The sequence below is a fragment of the Telopea speciosissima genome, chromosome 8 (assembly GCF_018873765.1).
Source record: "Telopea speciosissima isolate NSW1024214 ecotype Mountain lineage chromosome 8, Tspe_v1, whole genome shotgun sequence".
Lineage (NCBI taxonomy): Eukaryota > Viridiplantae > Streptophyta > Magnoliopsida > Proteales > Proteaceae > Telopea > Telopea speciosissima.
Genome location: NC_057923.1, coordinates 16757888 through 16779536, shown reverse-complemented (window position 1 = coordinate 16779536; position 21649 = coordinate 16757888). Strand labels below are relative to the sequence as shown.

The window sequence follows — 21649 nt, the reverse complement described above, 5'->3', positions numbered from 1 at the left end:
CTGGATTTGGGAGATTCTAATACTGCTTATTTTCATCGCTCCTTGAAATCAAGGTCAAATATCAACTCCATTTTGCAGCTCATGGCTCCCGATGGTTCCACTGTTACCAAAGTCAAGGATATTAATGATATGCCTGTGAATTATTTCAAAGATCTTTTTAGTGGTCCTATGATTGTTTCGGGTCCTATCCCAAATGACTTGCTCAATAAATTTATCCCCAGTGAGCTCATCTCCTCTCTCCAGTCCATCCCAAAAGAAGATAAAATTGTTGCTGCTATTCGGTCTCTCAAGGTGAATAGGGCTCCTGGTCCTGATGGTTTCAGCATGGGCTTCTTCTTAGCCTCCTGGGATATTATCAAGGATGATCTTATAAAAGCCATCAGGAGTTTCTTCCTTAATCCTAGTCAGATTAAAGGGATTAACCACACTTTTCTTTGTCTCATTCCAAAGAAGGAAGGTGCTTCAATGATGGCAGATTTTAGGTCTATTGCCCTCTGCAATCTATTATACAAATTCATTGCCAAGATCCTTGCCTTCAGGCTCAAGGTTATTGTGGACATTCTTGCCAGTAAAAATCAATCAGCCTTCATTCCGGGTAGAAATATTTCGGACAATATCCTCCTTTGTTGTGAGATTGTTGGAGGCTTTAAGAGGAAAAATCATTCCCCTGCTGCTCTCATGAAGATTGATATTCACAAGGCTTTTGATTCTCTGAGATGGGACATTATAGTCAAGGTGATGTCTAAGATGGGATTCCTGCCTATTTATAAATTGGATTCACCAGTGCATTTCTTCTCCCAGGTTCTCTGTTCTGATCAATGGTAGCCCGGCTGGTTATTTTGCTTCGTCAGTGGGTATCCGCCAAGGATGTCCACTCTCTCCCTACATTTTCACTTTGGCTATGGAGATTTTATCTAGGCACATCCAAATTTGCACTGATCAGCAGCTCCTCTCCTATTCCCAAGTACAAAGCTCTCAAGCTCTCCCATTTAGCTTTCGCAGATGATCTCATGATTTTCTCCAAGGCCTCAAATAGCACTTTTGAAAGTATCATGTACTGTCTGCAGAACTTTCAAGATATTTCTAAGATTCACATTAACCCAACAAAGTCCCTTCTCTTCCTTGCTGGAGTCTCTGAAGCGGAAAAAGAGGCTTTGATTGATATATGATATATCTGGGTTCTCTATTGGTCATCTCCCTGTGAAGTATTTGGGTTTGCCTCTGATTCTGGCTAGGCTTTCAGCTCATCACTGTACTCCTATGTTAGATCTCATTAGGAAAAGGCTTCAGCTTTGGAAAGCCAAGCTTCTCTCCTATGTAGGGCGATTGACTCTCATCAAATCTGTCTTGCAGTCATCTTATATTTATTGGTCTAGTATTTATGGTCTCCCTCGATCTATAATCAAGTCCATGGAGTCTCTCATGTCCTCTTTTCTTTGGAAAGGCTCTGAGCCTCTGACTCCTCCAAATTTCTTTGCCCAATCAGCTGGGCTTCAGTTTGTCTTCCTCTGAAAGAAGGATGCTTGGGTATTAGGAGAATCAAAGAGATGAACTTGGCTAGAATTATTAAACTGACCAGGAAGATTGCCTCCAAAAAGAGAAGTATCTGGGTTGATTGGATTTACTCGGGGTTGCTTCGCTCGGATTCTATTTGGTCAGTCCCTATCCCATCTAATGCCTCTTGGGTTTGGTGCAAAATCCTTGCTACTCGCCCTTGTGTCATTAGGCTATTTGTTCTTATATTGGTGATGGGTCGTCTACTCTTTTATGGCTGGATAATTGGCACCCTATGGGAATCCTTGCTCATCTTGTTACCTCTAGAACTATTTACAGCTCTGGTCTTCCTATGCAAGCTTTGGTGGCTAATATCTTAGATACTGCTGGTTGGTCTCCTCCAACCTCTCTCATTCCTGCGCTCACCAATATTTGGAGTGTCTTGCCCTCTATTGCTAGAAGATCCTTTGGGAGTGAAGACTTCGTTATCTGGTCTCCAAGCAATTCTGGTTCCTTTAAATCTAAAGCTGCATGGGATTTTATCCGTTCTAGAGGCCCCTTAGCTCCTTGGAGGAACATTCTTTGGTTCAAGCATCACATCCCTAGGTACTGCTTCACCGCCTGGAGAGCTCTCTCTAACTGCCTTCCAATGCACTCCTTTCTCCGTCATTGCCAGATCGTTGTCTTCCCTTTGTGTGGTCTATGTTGGAATATTGTGGAAGATATTGACCATCTCTTTTTTGTTTGCCCTCTCTCTGCTTCCATCTGGAAAAGCATCCTTGCAAAATGTTGGCCTAGAAGTAGGAGAATTCTCTCTTTCAACAGAGAATGGATCTAGGTTGATATGACTTTTGCCGGTTCTACTCTTTGCGACTCGATTGGCAAGTTGGCTTCTTATGCGGTTATCAATCATATTTGGATGGAGCGTAATATCAGGAAATGGACTTCCAACTCCAGGACTTTGGCCCAGATTTGTGATTCCATTTCTTTTGAAATTAAAGCCAAGCTCTCTTTGGCTGCTCTATTTGTAACGACACCCCAAGGAACAGGATTATTGTTGCTTCCTGGGTATCTCTTCTATCTCTCTTCGAGCCTCTGCCTCCTCTGTTTGAGGCTTTGGCCTTTTGTGTTTTTGATTCTTTTTTCTCCCCCTTTTTCTGGGGCTGTTGTTTTTTCTTTTCTCTTTGGTAATGAATTATTCTATTCACCCAAAAAAAAAAAAGTAAGACATCATTCACAAAAGACCATACTTGTGCTCTAGCAACTTACTGTGATTGCTTAATTTTCTCCTCTCTGTTTCTTCTATTAACTGTTCTTCTGTAGCATTACCAAATTCTCAGCTGTTTTACATTGAAGTCCATTGAAACCTGCAAGCACCTCTGTTTCCTCAAACCCTAGTCCTAACTCTAAAGACCCAATGAAAACAGCAGTAATAACTTGATTTTCCAGCCAGCTTTTCAGGCATTTTACAGCCCCACTGTGAAGAGTGTTAGAGAACCAGAATCCTGTAACCAGACTTCAAGACAAGAGAAGACAAGAGAAAAAAGAACAGAGAAAGGGAGCTGCAATCCCAAGGGAGGAGGCAGCCTGTGGTAAAGAGAGATTATTCTCTATCATGGCTGCCTCCCCCAAATATATTAGAAACTAAAAAAGTATGAAAAGTACAGAACTACCCTGTACTTCAACTCTAATACAAAACAGAGAATGGATATGGATATGTATTCTAATATGCAGCCTCTCTAGTGGCTACCTTTGCTCCTTTGTTGGCATTTGTACATGCTTCATGGTGGTGGTGAAACTACTGATGCTACCTTTGCTTCTTCTACGGGTGCTTCAGGTAAACTAAGTCAACTGAAACTCCAACCGGGACTCAAACTGAAGAACAAATCGCAAGATATAAAAGCATTGATTTATCTATGAAACCCGCCCCTAAACTAGGTCTAACTGAAATTTTACGATTTCAGGTTTCGGTTCAGTAACCATGTATACCTCGATGTTGTGGGCTACATCGGTTGTGGATTCGGACCAATCCATTGACGCACCTATGGAGGATTCCGGGGAGCCAACACAGTTAACCATCATCGAATCTAAAGAACCTGTCAAGTCCCAATTCATAAGCTTTATATGTCAAACATGCTAGATTGAACACATGCAGAACCTGTCAATCTTTTAGGCCGGATCATAGGTAATAACCCGTTAGTAATGCTATATGTAAAACTAATTGTCTTATTTGTGAAACATGGGGGGCTGAAATGTAATTTTCCACTTGGGGGACCCACAACCACGCGTTGACCGAGCTGCCCGTGTGCCAACATGCTCGGGTCCTCAATCATGTCATGATACATCAAACCCGTCACTTAACTATAGGCTTTTAGGGAGTTAAATGCCATTTAATTAGCTTAGAGAAACACATTCCCAAAACTAATTCTGTAGGGCACCAAACCAAACAGCCCTTAAGTTGCCTTTATATATATACACCATACTTAGCTTAGGATTCATTTTGTAACCAAGGCTGAAAACGAATTCTACTCTAAGGAGAAAGAAGAGAATAGAAAGACAAAGTGAAGTTAGAGGTAGAAACTTGGAGGAATTCGCTTGTGGAGAGACAAGGTCTGGAGATCAACCGGTCTGCTGGCTTGCTACTAGCCTACTACCCTCTCCTGGTTAATCTCTTTGAGGTAGGCCCCAACCTCCTTGAATCTGACATAATTCTCCTCCTTCTCTGTTCTTGATGAGTTCTTGGCTCATCTCAGCCAAGCTTAGGAATCTAGGCAATTGTTTGTGAAATCCCCAATTTCATCATGCATTTGAGCCATTGTAACCCGCTGTAAATTCTGCCCTCCTTTAACCTGATTTATGATCTGATGACTGTGCATGTCAAGATCCATGAATTGGGGTCTCAAATCCAGGCTCTGCAACACCCACCGGATTCAAGCCTGTGACCCCTACGGCCAACCGGATCAGGGCTAGTCTGAATCCGGTTCATCCCTACTGTCTCAGCTTTGGTCCTAGTTAGTTTAGGCTTTATCCTAGGCTTACCTAGTGTCTAATACATGCTACCTATTGCTTGTTTAGGACTGTAAGTTTTCTTTTGGTGACGTTAATCGGGAGTTGGATCATCTACTTGATTGGGTTAACATCCAACTCAAGGTAAGAGATTTTGACCTTATTTTGAGAGTGTTTTCTTTCTTTAATTTTCTGTTTATGCTGGCTGCCATTGACATACGTCATTATAGAAGTATTAATCATGTAGTTTTGTAGCTTTTCTTTTGCATTAGATGAATGCATGTTATAGATTGTCATTTCATATTGCATTTGCATACTTATACTGTGATCTACATTAATGTGTTTGACAAATGATGCTAGAACTGCTTACTATACTATCTACTGCTTCATATGTCATCCATGTTAGAAATGCATATGGTTAGGCTATCATAAACCCAATGCTACGACCCTTGCCAACAGGGGTGAGGTGTTGGATAGCCCGTGGTAGGTCTGAAGGGTAATTCCAGAATGTCATTCACTGTCCCAGATCTGAAGAGTACTACCATAATGGGAACAAACAGTAAAGTTAACATTGAGGGTCCGCTGGGATCTGATGTATACATTCCAGAACTAGCAGGTCTTCACCGTAGTAGAGTGGTATTCTCGGGTGACCGATGTATGGTTTGTGTTTCCGGGACTAGAATATCATACGTACTACTGTAGCACTTAAACCTCATGAGAGCTAGATTTGTTGCTAGTTGTATGCTTAGCTTTAAGACATGCATCATGGACTATTTGCATCTGCTTGCATGTTTTCCCTTGCTGGGCCCAGTGAAGCTCATCCCCATGGATATCCCCCTTTTCAGATGGTATGGCTAGTTGTGAGGAACCAGTATCTGGAGCTGTTACAGCATTGGACTTCAACACCGATGGTGACTATAGGGTGCAAGGGTTTGAAGTGCATGATGCTTCATATGTGTACAACCAGTGCGCATTCCTATGATGTGGCCTGATGGGATAGTCTTTATCTCTTTGTGTTTATATACTACTTTTGCTATAGATAAGCATGTAATAGCTTTGGTAGTACTTTATACTCGTAATTACTTTTGGTATGATGTATAGTGTAATCACAAATTCGATCAATATAACATGTTTATCATTTAGAATTCTCCTTATTATTGTTATCTGTAGAAACAAGTGAATGGCTTGCTATGATAGCCCTCCACGATATGTATTTATAATAGTAAAGCTGGAACCTATTACAAATAGGACTCTAACTCTATAACTCAAACTCCAACTAATTAAATAGAGTTAGAATGGAACTAGGAATGGGAAATAACTAAAATAGAAGTAACACCCCATGGGTCGATCTTATATTATGGATCGACCCATGTCACACGATATACCCATATTCCAACATTATCCTTAATACTATCTGTTTCTCTTCCACTACGTTTGATTTCTGTATTGTGATGGATTATGAATGGGAGTACTGTACTTGTGATCCTGGAGATTGATTGAGTGTCGGTCGGTAACCAGTCACACCATGCCCTTATTAACCAGGCCGGGGTGTAACAATGTCCATGTTTTTAAAAGCTAATTTTTTTAAATGCTGAATTTTCTGGTCCGTTCTTGTGAACATCAATGTTCTTTGATTGGTTGGCACATACAAAGGGTTGCTTGCATGAAAGCCGCTTTACCAATCAACATGGGAATCTCTGAAACGGTCGATGACTTATATGGATATTGCTAGCTTCCTCAAATGCAGTAGAAATTGTTTATTCAGATGCGATAGACGAAGGTTGGAACGATGTCTAAGCCGGAGAAAAAAAGGGTTATATCATATTTCTTTTATGCTCATGTTCTTCTATTGCTTGCTGCTTATTGGGTGGTGGGGCGTTGGTTGGGCAGACAAGACAGATACGTCAGGTAAATGATTCTCCCTTTCCTTGCCAGAAAAACCAGCAATTTCCTATTTTATGATTCAAACCTACCTAGTTGAATGGGAACACATACTCTCGCTTCCGTAAATGCAACACCGTCACCTTTCTCTTTACCTTCGATCTAAGCGCTATGTATGCCCAAACAATATATAGTAGTTCTCTTTGACCCTGCAGAAAGGCTAAGGAAGTTCTTTAAAAAAGAGAATAAAACCAGTAATAAGGGCAGTGGACAATTCTGCCCCTAATACTCGAGATTTCAACATTCCCCCTCAAGCTGGAGCATATATCATCCATGCAGCTTGTTACAAGACACACGAAAAGAAGGAGCAAACAAAGACTTGGTAAACATGTCCGCCAGTTGATCTGACGAAGATACAAAAGGAGTTTCGACCAGCTTCTTCAAGACAGCATCTCGAACAAAGTGACAATCCACTTCAATATATTTAGTCCTCTCATGGAAGACAGGATTACTAGAAATATGTCTGGCTGCTTGGTTGTCACAGTAATCTTCATCGGAGTTGGCACAGGAAAGCCCATCTCAAGAAGTAAGGAGTGAACCCACATTAATTCATTAATAGTATGCGCCATTGCTCTATACTCTGTTTCTGCACTAGACCTGCCAATGGTAGTTTGTTTCTTACTACACCATGTAACCAGGTTATCCCCTATAAAAGTACAATATCCTATAGTAGAACGATGATCACTAGCCGAATCAACCCAATCAGCAACAGAGTACGCCACCAACTCCATATGCCTATTAGGATGATAAACAAGTCCTTTATCCGGAACACCTTTCAAGTAACGAAGAATACGAACAATAGCATCCCAATGTGCCTTCTAAGGAGACTGTATAAATTGACTGAGTGCCTCAACAACAAAGTATATGTCCGGTCCTGTGACGGTCAGATAAATCAACTTCCCAATCAAGCTCCTATAAGAGTGCACGTCCTTGAGAAGTTCACATCATTAATACCAAATTTCTGATGAGGGTCTGTAGGAACATCCACTAGTTTTGAAGCAAGCATACCAGTGTCTGATAGTAGATCTAACATGTACTTCCTTTGGGATAAATTGATCCCCTTTTTGCTTCTGATCACCTCAATACCCAGAAAATAATGAAGTTGGACGAAAATCCTTAGTCTGAAAATATTGTTGTAAATATGGCTTGACTTCTGCCACGCCAACCTCATCATCGCCTATTACAATGATATCATCAACATATACCACCAGGACAACCAAATTGTTAACACGCCTGCAAACAAAGACTGAATGATCATAATAGAACTTAGAGAACCCACATGCAGTCACAGTAGCACTAAACTACTCGAACCAAGAGCGAGGAGATTGTTTAAGTCCGTAAATAGCTTTCTGCAACCTGCATACATGACCACTATTCTCCCCCTGAGCAACATACACTGGAGGTTGCTCCATATAAACCTCCTCAAGTCATCACCATAGAGAAAAGCATTCTTAATATCAAGCTGAAATAAAGGCCAATCATAGTTAACAACCAAAGATATAAGAACAAGCACAGAATTCAAACTAACAACATGGGAGAACATCTCAAAGTAATCAACACCATAAGTCTGGGTGTATCCTTTAGCAACTAGACGGGCTTTTAGCCGTTCAACCGACCCATTATAATGGTACTTGACAGTATCAACCCAACGACACCTTACCAGGTCCTTACCAAGGGTAAATCCACCAACCTCCAGGTGTTACGAGCCAAAAGGGCATCCATCTCAACATGCATGGCACCTTTCCATCCAGGGATAGTAAGAGCTTCAGTGTGAGTTCTAGGGATAGGATTAGTAGACAAAGATAGAGCAACAACATTAATAGACGATGGAAGATGAGATAAGGAAACAAACCGATCAATGGGATACACAACCATGGATTTTTTTAGTACATGACTGTATATACCTTTACGAAGAGCAATGGGCAAATCATCAAGCACGGGAGGACTAGAATCTGCACCAGAGGGTGCCATTGAAGCAGGAGGTAAAGGAGGTAGAATAGGTTGCCCCAGTGTCTTCCTTCGCTGTCGGGTATAAACTTGAGAAGGGGGCTGCTGCCTACCAGAGATAGGAACCACGTATGGTAGAAGAAGAGGGTCAGACTCAGCCCATGGGTCCTCAGAGAAAGAGGATGGATTGGAAAAGTAGGATGTGCTTTCAAAGAAAGTCACATCAACACTAACAAACTATTTATGGGTAGTAAGGTCATAGCAACGATAACCTTTCTGAGTACAAGAATACCCCAGAAAAACACACTTAGTGGACTTCAGCGAAAACTTATCACCATTGGAATGTAAGTTGTGAACAAAGCACACACACAGAAAAACCCGGGGAGGCAAATGAAAAATCGGTAAGGTTGGAAATAAAATAGAGAACGGGGACTTGTCAGAAAGGAGAGAGGATGGCATACGGTTAATCAAATAGCAAGCAGTTAAAATAGCATCACACCAAAAAGACTTTAGAACATGCATATGAATCATAATGGCACAAGCCACCTCTAGTAAATGTCAATTTTTTACGTTCCGCTACTCCATTCTGTTGTGGAGTATAAGAACAACTAGTCTGGCGAATCATGCTACTAGAGGTGTAAAAATTAGAAATTTCAGTTTGAACATACTCCAAAGTATTATCAGAACGAAAAATTTGAACAAGTAAGCCAAACTGAGTCTTTATTTCAGTGATAAATTGTTTTAATACAGATAAAAACTCTGAACGATCCTTCAAAAGATATAACCATGTAAGACGAGAATAATCGACCACAAAAGTGACAGTAATGAAAACCATGCCTATTACTGACCCTACAAGGACCCCAAACATCAGAATGAACTAAGGAAAATAAACTAGGACTACATGAAATGGTGCGAGAGGGAAATGAAGCCCGATGGTGTTTTCCCAACTCACAACCCTCGCACTCTAATCTAACCAATGACTTAAACTGCTGAAACAAAAGTTTTGACCTAGATAACGACAAATGACCTAACCAACAATGTCACTGAAAGGCAAACACCTTATCAACAGTTGTAGTAGCAGTGGAAGTAGTAGGGGTAGTACTAGAGAGGTAGTACAATCCATCTTTTTCACGCCCTCCATCAATCGTCTTCCTCTTGTGAAGATCCTGAAAAACACAATATAAAGGCAAAAAAAGGTTACTGAATAGTTGAGAGACTTAGTTAGTTGGCTAACAGACAAGAGGCTAATAGGAAATTTAGGAACACGCAACACAGAGGAGAATTGAGAGAAGGGTCAATGGAAACTATGCCATGACCAGTGACTGGTGTAGGGGTACCATCAGCAAGAATAACAGGAGAAGTGTAGGAATTAGGGGAAAGAGAACTAAAGCAAGAAGAGTTACCAATCATATGAGTACAGGCACCTAAATCAATGATCTAGGGTGTAGAAGTAGTAGTGAGAAAAGACGGTGTACCTGCATGGGCCAAAGTAGCAGAGGAAGAAGATGCCCCAGTGGATGTGGAGGTGGATGTCTCAATACTATGTAAATGGCGCATCAATTGTTGAACCTCATCACGAAGGTTGGAGGTAGAACCATTACTAATAGTGTTAGAGATAAGGGTACTTTAGTCTCCTGTTTACTGGAATGTTATGTTAAATTGTAATTCTATCTTTTTTACTTTTTTACCTTTTACCTCCCTAGGGAGGCATATGTAATTTCCATGAAGTGTTTAATGAAACAATATAGGGGAGAGGAATTGTTTTCTCTCGCCCTACGATTTCTCTCTCAACTCTTTCTCTTCTTTCTCTCTTCTTCCCTCTTTTTGTTATTCTTCTCCCTTCCTAGTTGCTATTCCTTGTTCCTTTGGTTGAATCAATACATACCTAATTTCTAACTTGGTATCAGAGCGGTTTTGAGAGTCGATCAAGCTTACCCTTCTTTCTCTTCACCTCTCTTGGAACCATAAAAAGGTAGAGGGTTCCACTAGGGGTTGTACTATGTAAAATACTTCACATAGAAGCTTTCGTGAAGTTCTATTCTCTCATACAAAGCTAAGTGGAGGAAGTTTGAAGGCTGGAGAAGTCGATTGAAACCATAACAGCCTCAGACAAAGTTACCGCCAGCCTGTCCTCCTTGGTTTCGATTCTCCATCATCAAGCCTTTGTTTGAGCTGTGGCTAGGGCTGTTAGAATCTCCCAGGAGTGTTCTTTCTAGCCCCTAAGGACCCATTTTCTAAAGCTATGTACATTGGAAGCACTGCTCCTTCTCCCTCAGCTGGGCAGGTATCGACTGGTTCATTTTTTTTGTCTCGGTTTTGGCTGAAAGCTTCAGGAAGTGTTGATTGGCTGCTGTTAGTTGAAGGACTATATTATATGGTTTTTCTTAGGTACTTTGGAATGAAGCTATGTTACCAGAAATGCATTTGACTTGTTTTTTCTTCAAGAAAGTGATTTGTCTACTTGCTGCCCTTTTTTTTTGGGTCGAGTATACTCCCCAGTTGATTGTTGTGTTGTTGAAATGGTTGTGGGATGCCTCATTTGGCTGTTTGAGTTGTATTGATATGTTGTTAGTTTGTTACCCTTCGGAGGGTTTGTTTGAGTGAAGTTCCTCCCATTTGGATATTATTTTTTTGAAGTGGGACTGCTTGGTGTTGTTTGAGCTCCTCTAGTGGTTGTGTGATGAGGCTCTACTTTACCTTCTTTGGTTGCTGGACTATGTTCACCAGTGTTTGAAATACTTCTTTGGGTTGACAATATCCTCCCCATTAGACTTTGGGTATTACTCCCATCTTATAAGTGTGCTTCTTCAGCTTGTCAAGATCAGTGCATCGACAAAGGTTGTTTGTAGAAGTCTTACCTGAGAGGAACTGCATCTGTTTGGGTAGAGTGTGTACTCCCCATTGGATTTGGGTATCACCCCCATTTTACGTGTATTCAAATATTATGTCAGCTATTGGAAGACGAGGGCAGGTTCCACCCCAAGGAAATGACATAAATAGGTTCAGATGTAACCACTGTGGGAAATCTGGACACACGAGAGAGAGAGAGAGATGTTGGATACTTTATGGCCGTCCCCCTAGTATGCAAGGCAGTAGGAGAGGGGGAGCCAAAGGTTGCACCTATGGAATCTACATATGGACTACAGACAGATACCAGATCCCTCACTCAGGATGATATTGCAGCATTTCGTAAGGTTTTGTCATATCTAGACAGGTCTAACTCTACACCTGCAGTGCTAGATTCTTCAGCTTCCACTTTATAGGCCTCTGCATCTGGCCCTTCTACATGGTCATTAATTCTAGAGCCACTGACCATATGACAGGCCTATCTCAGTGTTATGACTCCTACTCTATCTGTTTTGGTAAGGAAAAGGTTAGAGTTGTTGATGGATCCCTTTCTTCTATCTCTGGTAAAGGTAGTGTTTGTGTCACTTCTTCTATCTCCCTTGACTCTGTTCTTCATGTTCCTCAGTTTAATACTAACCTCTTATCTGTGAGCCACCTAACCAAATCCTTGAATTGTTGTGTTACTTTTTTTCCCTCTCATTATGTTTTTCAGGATTTGGTGACAAACAGGGTTATTGGCAGAGGACGTGAGGAAAAGGGACTCTACCTTCTTGACCCATGAGCATCCCCCTACCTACTGCTCAGTCTTACACATGTGGATGTGGTGACAATAGTACCGCTGATTTTGTGATGTTGTAGCATCAACATTTGGGCCACCCTTCCTTTAGTGTTATGAGACAAAAATTACCACATTTGTTTCTTCCATACCTGCACCCCATGTATTTCAGTATAAACCATGTCTTTTTGCTAAACATTGTTGTTCTTCTTATCCTTACAATGGCAATCAATCCACTGTTCCCTTTCATTTTGTCCATACTGATGTTTGGGGACCCTCTCCTACTACTTCTTTACTTGGCTATCGCTACTTTGTTTCATTTGTTGATGACTATTCCTGCACTACTTAGATTATTCTGATGAAGCATAAGAGTGATGTCTATGATGCCTTTAAGAATTTTTATCAAATGATTTTGACTCAATTTGACTCTCGAATCAAAATTTTTTGTTCTGATAAAGGGGGGGAGTACATATTTGGTGGCCTCCAAACCTACTTTACTGACAATGGCATTATCCATCAGCTCGCACGTGTTGACACACCCCAACAAAAGGGGGTAGCTAAGAGGAAAAATCGTCATTTATTGGAGGTCACTCGGAGTCTTCTATTTGGCATTCATGTTCCTAAGACTTTTTGGTCTAATGCCCTTCTTACTGCTTCCTTTCTCATCAACCATATGCCTACAAAACTTCTTGGTTCAAAATCCTCCCTAGAAACCCTGTCTCCTCAATATTTTGCGTGCTCTCTTCCTCCCAAAGTCTTTGGATGTGTTTGTTATGTTCATGTTAACAAATCTTCTCAGACTAAACTTCACCCCAAGGCTCTCAAATGCCTCTTTCTTAGGTATTCTTCTAATTTCAAAGGCTACAAGTGTTATCATCCTTCCTCCCGTCAGCGTCTCATCCCCAAAAATGTCAAATTCCTTGAATCCGTACCCTTCTTTACTCCTCATCAGCATCCTGTTCAGGGAGAGAATTGTGGGAGTGAAAAGGCTACTGATGATATTCCCTTTCTTTCTCCCCTACCTATTTCTCCTTTTATGCTTGACATTGGGAAACACAAAGAAGTGGATGTTGTTGACATTGATACTGTTGTTGGCATTGATACTCACTCAGGTGTTGATGCTAGCAATGAAAAAGAGGTAGTTGTGTACAAAAGAGGTGAATGCTTGAAGGGAAAGGGAAAGAAGACCTGCCAAGAATCCTCTTTGGATCCACATCCTGAGGTCCACCATCCTTAGTCAAGTGACAACCCTTCCCTTCCTATTGTTGTTAAAAAAGGAAAGAGAGTTTGTACTAATCCTATAGCCCAGTTTGTTTCCGATAATGCTCTCTCTCCTACAGGTCTTGCCTTTACTGTTGCCTTCACTTCTGGTTCCATTCCCAAGAATGTCATTAAGGCTATGTCTGACCCAATGTACAAGCAAGCCATGTCCAAGGAAATGATGGCTCTTGAAAAGAATGGTACTTGGACATTGGTAGATCTTCCCAAGGGGAGAGTTTCAGTTTGATGCAAGTGGGTCTACACAATCAAGTATCGGTCTGATGGTGTAGTTGAGAGGTACAAGGAAAGGTTGGTTGCCAAAGGGTACAGTCAGGTACATGGGATTGATTATCAGGAGACGTTTGCTCCTGTGGCCAAACACAACTCGATCAGAGTCCTCCTACCAATGGCAGCTAATAGGAACTAGCCCTTGTATCAGCTGGATGTGAAAAATGCCTTCCTCCATGGTGACCTAGAAGAGGAAGTATATATGCAACCTCCACCTAGTTTTAAGTTTCCCTCTGCTGAAGGGAAAGTTTGCCTCCTAAAAAAAGCACTTTATGGTCTCAAGCAGTCTCCCAAGTCTTGGATTGAGTGATTTAGACAGGCCAACCTAAGGAATGGGTATTCCCAGAGTCAGGCTGATCACACCTTGTTTATCTAGCAAGGTAATGGCACTGTCACAACACTAACTGTTTATGTTGATGACATTGTGGTGACTGGAAATGATCAAGCTGAGATAGCAGATTGAAGTCATACTTGGCCCAACAGTTTGAGATTAATGATCTTAGACTGTTAAAGTACTTCTTGGGAATTGAAGTGTCAAGATCAAATAGAGGAATGAATATTTACCAAAGAAAGTTTGTGTTGGACGTGTTGAAGGAAACAGGAATGTTGGGTTGCAAACCAACAAACTCTCCTATTGATCAAAATCACAAATTAGGAGAAGACTGTGGACCTCCTCTTATAGATGCAGAAAAGTATCAGAGATTGGTTGGAAAACTAATCTATCTCTCTTTGACTCCGCCAGACATTACTTATGCAATTGGAGTGGTGAGCCAATTTATGCATGCCCCCAAGAGTGGGCACTTGGATGTTGTATATTGCATCATCAAATACTTGAAGTCTTCTCTAAGAAAAGGTCTTCTCTATACCAAGCACAACCATTTGAGGATAGAAGGCTACACTGATGTTGATTAAGCAGGTTCAGTTTCAGACAAACGATCTACATCAAGCTATTGTATATTTGTGGGTGGTAATTTAGTCACCTGGTGGAGCAAGAAGCAACCTGGGGTGGCCAAATCTAGTACAAAGGCTGAGTTTAGGGCTATGGCTCATGGAGTTTATGAACTCCTATGGCTGAAGAGGTTAGTCCAAGAATTGGGGTTCGATACTGAAGCACCTATGAGGCTTTATAGTGATAACAAGGTTGTCATAAGTATAGCCCACAATCTTGTGCAACATGACAGAACAAATCACATCCAAGTGGACCGACACTTCATCAAGGAGAAGATAGACTCTGGCTGCATTTGCACTCCTTTTTGTGAAGACTGGTGATCAATTGGCGGACATCTTTACCAAAGTGCTTACTTCTCTTCAGTTTGGTACTCTATTATACAAGTTGGGAATGCATGACATTTATTCTCCAGCTTGAGGGGAAGTGTTAGAGATAGGGATACTTTAGTCTCTTTTTTACTGTAATGTTATCTGTTTTACTTTTTTATCTTTTACCTCCCTAGGGAGGCATATGTAATATTTCCATGAAGTGTTTAATGAAACAATATAAGGGAGAGGAATTGTTTTCTCTCTCCTTTCTCTCTCCCTATGATTTCTCTCTCAACTCTTTCTCTTCTCTCTTCTTCCCTTCTTCTTCTTCTTCTTCTTCTCTCTTCCCAGCTGCTATTCCTTATTCCATTGGTTGAATCAATAAATACCAAATTTCTAACTAGTAGGTGGACCAGACTTAGAGTCACTGGGAGGTATTGTATCAGAACCATCTTCAAAGTAGGCATGATTGGCCAGCTGTTTAGCCCATTCAGGTTTGCCATGCCCAACAAGTCTCAATGGTATGATTGGGCTTGCCACAATAAGAGCACTGTCTAGGAGGACGATCACCTTGCTGCCCAGCATTACTACGCCCTCCTGAATCACAGCCTCCACCATAAGAACGACCACGACCACAACCACAACCACGGCCAGCATTAATGCAGAATTATCCTTAGATAAGGATTCTGATTTTGCAGGAGGACCCATGCTCTGCAGCCTGAAGAAAATGTCATTAAGAGTGGGAACAGTCTCTCCAGCTAACAAGTGGCCCTTTACAGCCTTCAAAGTAGGATTCAGACCAACAAGGAAGAGAGATACATAGAACTCATTCCTTTGAGACTTGAGTTTCTCAATATCAGTAGTAATAGGCTGAAATACATTCAGCTCTTCAATCATACCCTTAAAAACATTGTAGTATTCCAGTAGAGACTTGTCCGATTGTCGAAATGAAAACATCTTCTCATATAGGTTATATATACGGGTCATATTCTTCTCCTGGGAGTACATCTCCTTGAGATCATCCCACACACCCTTGGCTGTGGTGTGAAACATGATGTTGGCAGCCAGATCTGGCTCCATAGTATTCCATAACCAAATCTGCAAAATAGCATTATCCTTGACCCACTCATTGTAATCCTTGGAATCAGAAGCAGGAGGATCAGCAGTTATGTAACGTAGCTTATCTTTGGCAATAATATAAACTCGGACAGCTTGAGCCTAGAGTAAATAATTAGAACTGCCCTTCAACCTAATTGAAGTAATTTGAACATTAACTGAATCGGTGGTAGATTTGACCTCAGCCATAGTAAGAGAAAAGTCCAAAAAGATCACCAAAAAAAAACCCAATCAACAGCCGCAGCAAAAACCGATACCATATAGGATGGAGAAGAAACCCTAATAGATGAAGAGCCAACAAAACCAGTAGAAGCAGCCATAATAGCAAGCAATGAATCCAAAAAAAAATTCCAGCAGAGAGATCAACCAGTCATCCAAACACAAAACCCAGAAAAAATAGCACCAACCTCCAATATCGATTGGTCAGGGTTTTGAGAGAATCACCAAAAAGCGATGAACTTGAAGGAGAGGCTCCTCAATCTTCAGCAAGTGTAGTAGGCAGCAAAAACAAGACCAAGAAGTTGATCCACGCAGCATGACACAGTAGTCATCAATCAGCCAACAAACCAAAAAATCGATTTTACTGTCAGGGTTTTAATGAAAATTGATCTCAGGGTTTTGTAGAAAAAAAAATCTTCAATCACCAGGCATTGGTACTGTAGTAGATAGGTAAATAGCACTTCATGAATAATATGAGAAGTTCTCACTTCAAGATAGAGGCAGCAATAGGTGTCTGCACACCATTGGAGGGGAAACTGAGAAGAAGAACAGCAGAGAGAAAAGAAAAAAAAAAAAACCTTGTCTGATTACAGTAGCTCTGATACCATATTAGAGAAACAATATCCGGTAGCCAGACTTCAAGAAAAGAGAAGAGAAGAAAACAAGAGAAAAGAGAAAAGAGGAGAAAGGGAGCTGTGATCCCAAGAGAGGAGGCAGCCTGCGGTAAACAGAGATTATTCTCTATCATGGCTGCCTCCCCAAGTATATTAGAAACTAAAAAAGTATGAAAAGTACTGTTAGCAAAACCGAGAGTTAGAAAAAGAGAATGAGAGAATAGAATTGCTTGGTTTCATTGATAGGCAAGCCCCTTTATTTATAATAGAGGGAAATATTATGCAGGGACATAAATAGACAAAAATACCCGTAACTAGCTGACTCAATAAGAACAGCAATCTAATCCTAATAACTTAACAACTAAGCAAGCCCAAAAGGACCAGAATACCCCCACGGTATTTTGGATTACATATTCCAACACTCCCCCTCAAGCTGGATTATACATATATCAAAAGAAACTCCAGCTTGAACTAATAAAAAAATAAAAAACTCCAACATTCTAACACTCCCCCTCAAGTTGGTGCAGATAAGGCACTAATGCCCAACTTGAACAAATGGGAAGAAATAGAGTTGCAATAGAGTCCAGCTTGATAGATGAATAAAGCTCCCAAATAAACCTTCAAGAACTTAAAATAATTGATCTTCAAAACCACGACAGACATTATTAGCACACTGGGACTGGAATATCTTCCAAAAAAGGCAGCTTTCAACGATCTTTAATACCTATCCAATGATGAATCTCAGATTGTCATAGTGACATAAAATCTTGAAGTGAAAGACTAGGGCAGCAAGCAGCGGAATAAACTGAATCAAGCAGCGGAAATAACTGAATCAACCTAACTGTAAATCCTCAAATAGGCAACAACCAAATATCTTTAATACTCCTCACGGAAAATTCAACCCAATAACAAAAGATACCCAATGGCAATGGTGGAAAAAGCTGATCTTCAATCTTTTGCACAAATGTTTCTGCAAGTTCTGCAATGGAATTGTACAGAGTCTCCCCCTCACGTGTAGTAGTACACGTGGACAAATGACGGAGATGATGTAATGGATAATGGAAAATTTTAATTTTCCAGAATTTTCCAAATATGGGTAATTAAAAAGGAAGGAATGACAAATTATAATTAACCAGAAATTTCCAAAGGTGTCATGGGTAAATACCAAAGGTTTGGGATTTGAAGGGAATTAGAAATATTGAAAGGAGACGGAGTTGGAAAAAAGATGGCATGGCTGTAATTTGGTTGAAGTCCACTTTTAAACACAATCTAAGCCAAAGGGCAAACTGGTAATTGAAATAAAATAAGGATAAAGTGGAATAATGAAGCAAGGGGAGGGGTAATGTAGGAAAAACAAAAGTGGATGGGCTTTAATGGAGGGGCATTATTGGAATAAAATAAGGCAAAACCAAGATTAACAAGTAACGTGATACTTGGAAAATAGGCTAAAGTAATGTGATATGAAGAGTATAGTGACATAAGATGGGGGTAATATGGGAAAATTAGGTTAAAATAAAATAAAAGGAATCGTAGAGAAGGATGCTATCTTCTTCCATATGACTCAACAGAACCAGCAAATCCAACGAAAACCCAACATGATTCAGTTAAGAGTTCTCTCTCTTGCAAGCTTGGTTCAACCTGAAATTTAAGCTGTTGTAATGTAATACCAGGGCCTATTGATTCACACAATATTGAGTCCAGAGAATAACGATAGAGTTGAAGTGGTGATTCTGAAATCAGCATTGGCAGAAGTTGCAACTCAGATCGAAACCAGGGAGAAACCATAAACCAGCAAGTGATCGATGCAGCCAGTCAAAGAAGAACCAGAAAAAAAAATAGTTCGATATTTGGAGAAATCGATCCAAGAGAGTGAAAATCTTTGATAGATGCTGTCCACGGCTGCTGGAATGAATCTCCAATAAGAACAACCAATCTCCAGTGCAAAAAAGAGACTTGACCTTCAAGGGAATAGAGACTCCAAAAAACGCAGGTGAAGAGGGGCAGCTACCGCAGAAAAAAAGAACTTCTTCAAACCATTAATTGATGAAGTCAAGTGTCTCTCTCGATGGTAGAAATTCCTCCAAAAAATTACAGCAGCAGCAAGCAACCCTAACCCAAAAATCGATGTGTCAGTTTTGTAAAACCCTGAAAAGAGAGATCGATTGGGGTTAGGGGTCTTCAGAAGGCTGGAGAAGGTAGATAAAGGCTGGGAATGGTTGCAAAGGAAGCTCCAACAATGGAAAATCAGCCTTCAATAGTGATAGGGATCTGATCTTCAAAAAATTCTGGAAAACTGCAATATCGAGATGGTTCCAGCAGCTATCGAGCAGAAATTAGGTTATGAAAAAAAGGATAAGTCGGTTGGAGGGCAGCAACTAAATCATTGGATCACCTCATTAATGCTGCCCTCTTACAAGGATGAGAACCAAAGAAGAAGAAGAAGGAGAAGCCGAGAGAGAGAGAGAGAGAGAGAGAGAGAAAAAAAAAGGGTGGGAGAAGAGAAACGATGGTGAGAAGGGTGTTCTATAACCCTAGATCAAATTAGGAGGCTCTGATACCATGTTGGAACCGCTTCCTCTAAAAGGCCGACCTTATAGGAAAGGGAGGAAACAATATGTATATCATACAAGTGCTCTAACACAGTGGACTATCCAAAGTGGGATACGGGTGGATAAATAATTTTTTAACACCTGTCCACTCCCAAGGAGACTCAATACCGTGACCCCTGCCTGCTCTGATACCATGTCAGCAGAACTGAGAGTTAGAAAGAGAGAATAAGAGAATAAAATTATTTGGTTTCATTGATAGGTAAGCCCTCTATTTATAATAGAGGGAAATATTATAAAGGGACATAAATAGACAAAAATACCCCTAACTAGCTGACTCAATAAGAGCAGCAATCGAACCGTAATAACTTAACAACTAAGCAAGCCGAAAAGGACCAAATACCCCCACGGTATTCTGGATTACATATTCCAACAAGTACAGAACTACCCCCCATACTTAAACTCTAACACAAAACAGTGAATAAAACCAGTAATAAGGGCAGTGGACAATTCTGCCCCTAATACTCGAGATTTCAACAAAGAGAAACCGTCCTTAGCCTTCAACCCCAAAGAGAATTCCATCTCTTATGACAGCCCTCTTCAATTGAGCCATACCTGCAATCCCTTTATGCCGTTTGGCCAAATTCTTTATGAAACAATAGCTTTACCCTAACGATTCAAAGCATACTGCAGGATTTTAAATTCTATGTGAGGCACTTTAATCTTTCAATCGCAAAAACTTAAATGAAGCAATAGCAAGTTTAATTATTCAATAGTTTTTAAGTAAAAATTCCAAAGAGCACCTACAGCTGCTAAGTTTACCCAAGGACCCTCAATCCTAATAACATGGATTAATTCAAAATTTTCTATATTCTCTTGTAGGTATAAGTATCTGCAATCTGGGATTCTGGATATAACATAATATAACACCAAAAAAAATTCTGAATGATCCCTGTGCACTACCAAATAGGTCCGAATTTTCAACTAGTCGATAAAATGAAAGTACATCATAAATTGATATCTCTGGGGCCCAGAAGATAATCTAATAAATGTTAAAAACCAACTCATGGCTGCTGTTCACCTTCCAATCCCTAATTAACCAAAATAAAAGTAAAAAAGATTAAAAAAAAAAAAAGAAAAGGGCCCTACTCCTCAAAGTAGATCAATGGTAATTTAAATTCCCATCATGTAAAACTACATACTTTATTTGGAACTAGAAACAATTTGCTTCAGTAGTATTAAGAATGGTATTCAAGGTTCTATTTAAGGAAAAGAATGTACTATTAATTTCAAAAAAAATAAAAAATAATTTCATTATAGACACTTGTATTGTAACATAACAAAACTGTAATCTATTTTGAAATATATTTAAGCTTTAGTATTACACTAGACGTAATATAAAACTGTAATCTATTCAAAATATATGAAAGTTTTAGTATTAAACTAGATATAAAATTAATGTAGCTTTTGAAACTTAGGCATTGGCTGATGTAAGATCTTTAATACATGTAAGTTTTAGTATTAAACTAGATATAAAATTAATGTAGCTTTTGAAACTTAGGCATTGGCTGATGTAAGATCATAACTTATAAGTATTGATTCCGAAACTGTAAATATAACTTCTTAAAGGAGATAATAGAAAAGCACTTCTCATGTTTTTCCTATGGTTCCTCAAGCATTTCTGATGGTCTTCATGGTTCCTCTATTTTTTTTATCACATCAAACAGAAACCACCAGTGCATAAATGAGCTTGAATGCTAAAGCTAGCTTACCATCATATCGGGAAGTGGCATCTTAACTTTTGTGAGCATAATTTCAACATTATAGGCCCGCCTTAAATCAATCTACAAAAAACAGTATGAATACACAATATTGAATTATTAGAAAGTATAAATTGAGGAAAAAAAAATAACATAAATAAAATAATGCAACGTATTTGATGAATTTTCGAGTGATTACAGTGTGCTAACAAAACATAGACCATAATCAATCAACCCATACAGTACATGCCAACAAACATAAAAATATTCTAGAGCAATTTTGAGTCTCAACAATCTAAAAACATAATGTGGAAGCAGATTCTGATGCCAAGAATTTTTTGTAAAAAGCAAAGAGGAAGATTAATCATAAATAAAAAAAAATGGTGTAGTGCAGAGATACTTCTGGAGTATTATGTGTTTTGTGACTAAAAATCAAAGGAAAATTCTATAGAACAGCAATTTTGTGAGAAGCAGAATGTTGGGTGACAAAACAAGGCATAGAATAAGTGTAACTGAAAAAAGGATGTTGAGAACAACAAAAATATGAATCAAAAGAAACACATTAAGTTACTACTAGGA

General features: G+C 39.8%; 1 protein-coding gene across 1 annotated transcript in view; it reads right to left on the bottom strand.

Annotated features, from left to right (window-relative positions):
• The window catches only part of LOC122672086 (formin-like protein 20), a 72426-nt gene that overhangs the window by 37535 nt on the left and 13242 nt on the right, over positions 1-21649 (bottom strand). The window contains exon 9 of the mRNA XM_043869588.1: positions 21083-21154. Within this exon, the coding sequence (XP_043725523.1) occupies positions 21083-21154 (72 nt within the window). The remainder of the gene's footprint in view (positions 1-21082; positions 21155-21649) is intronic.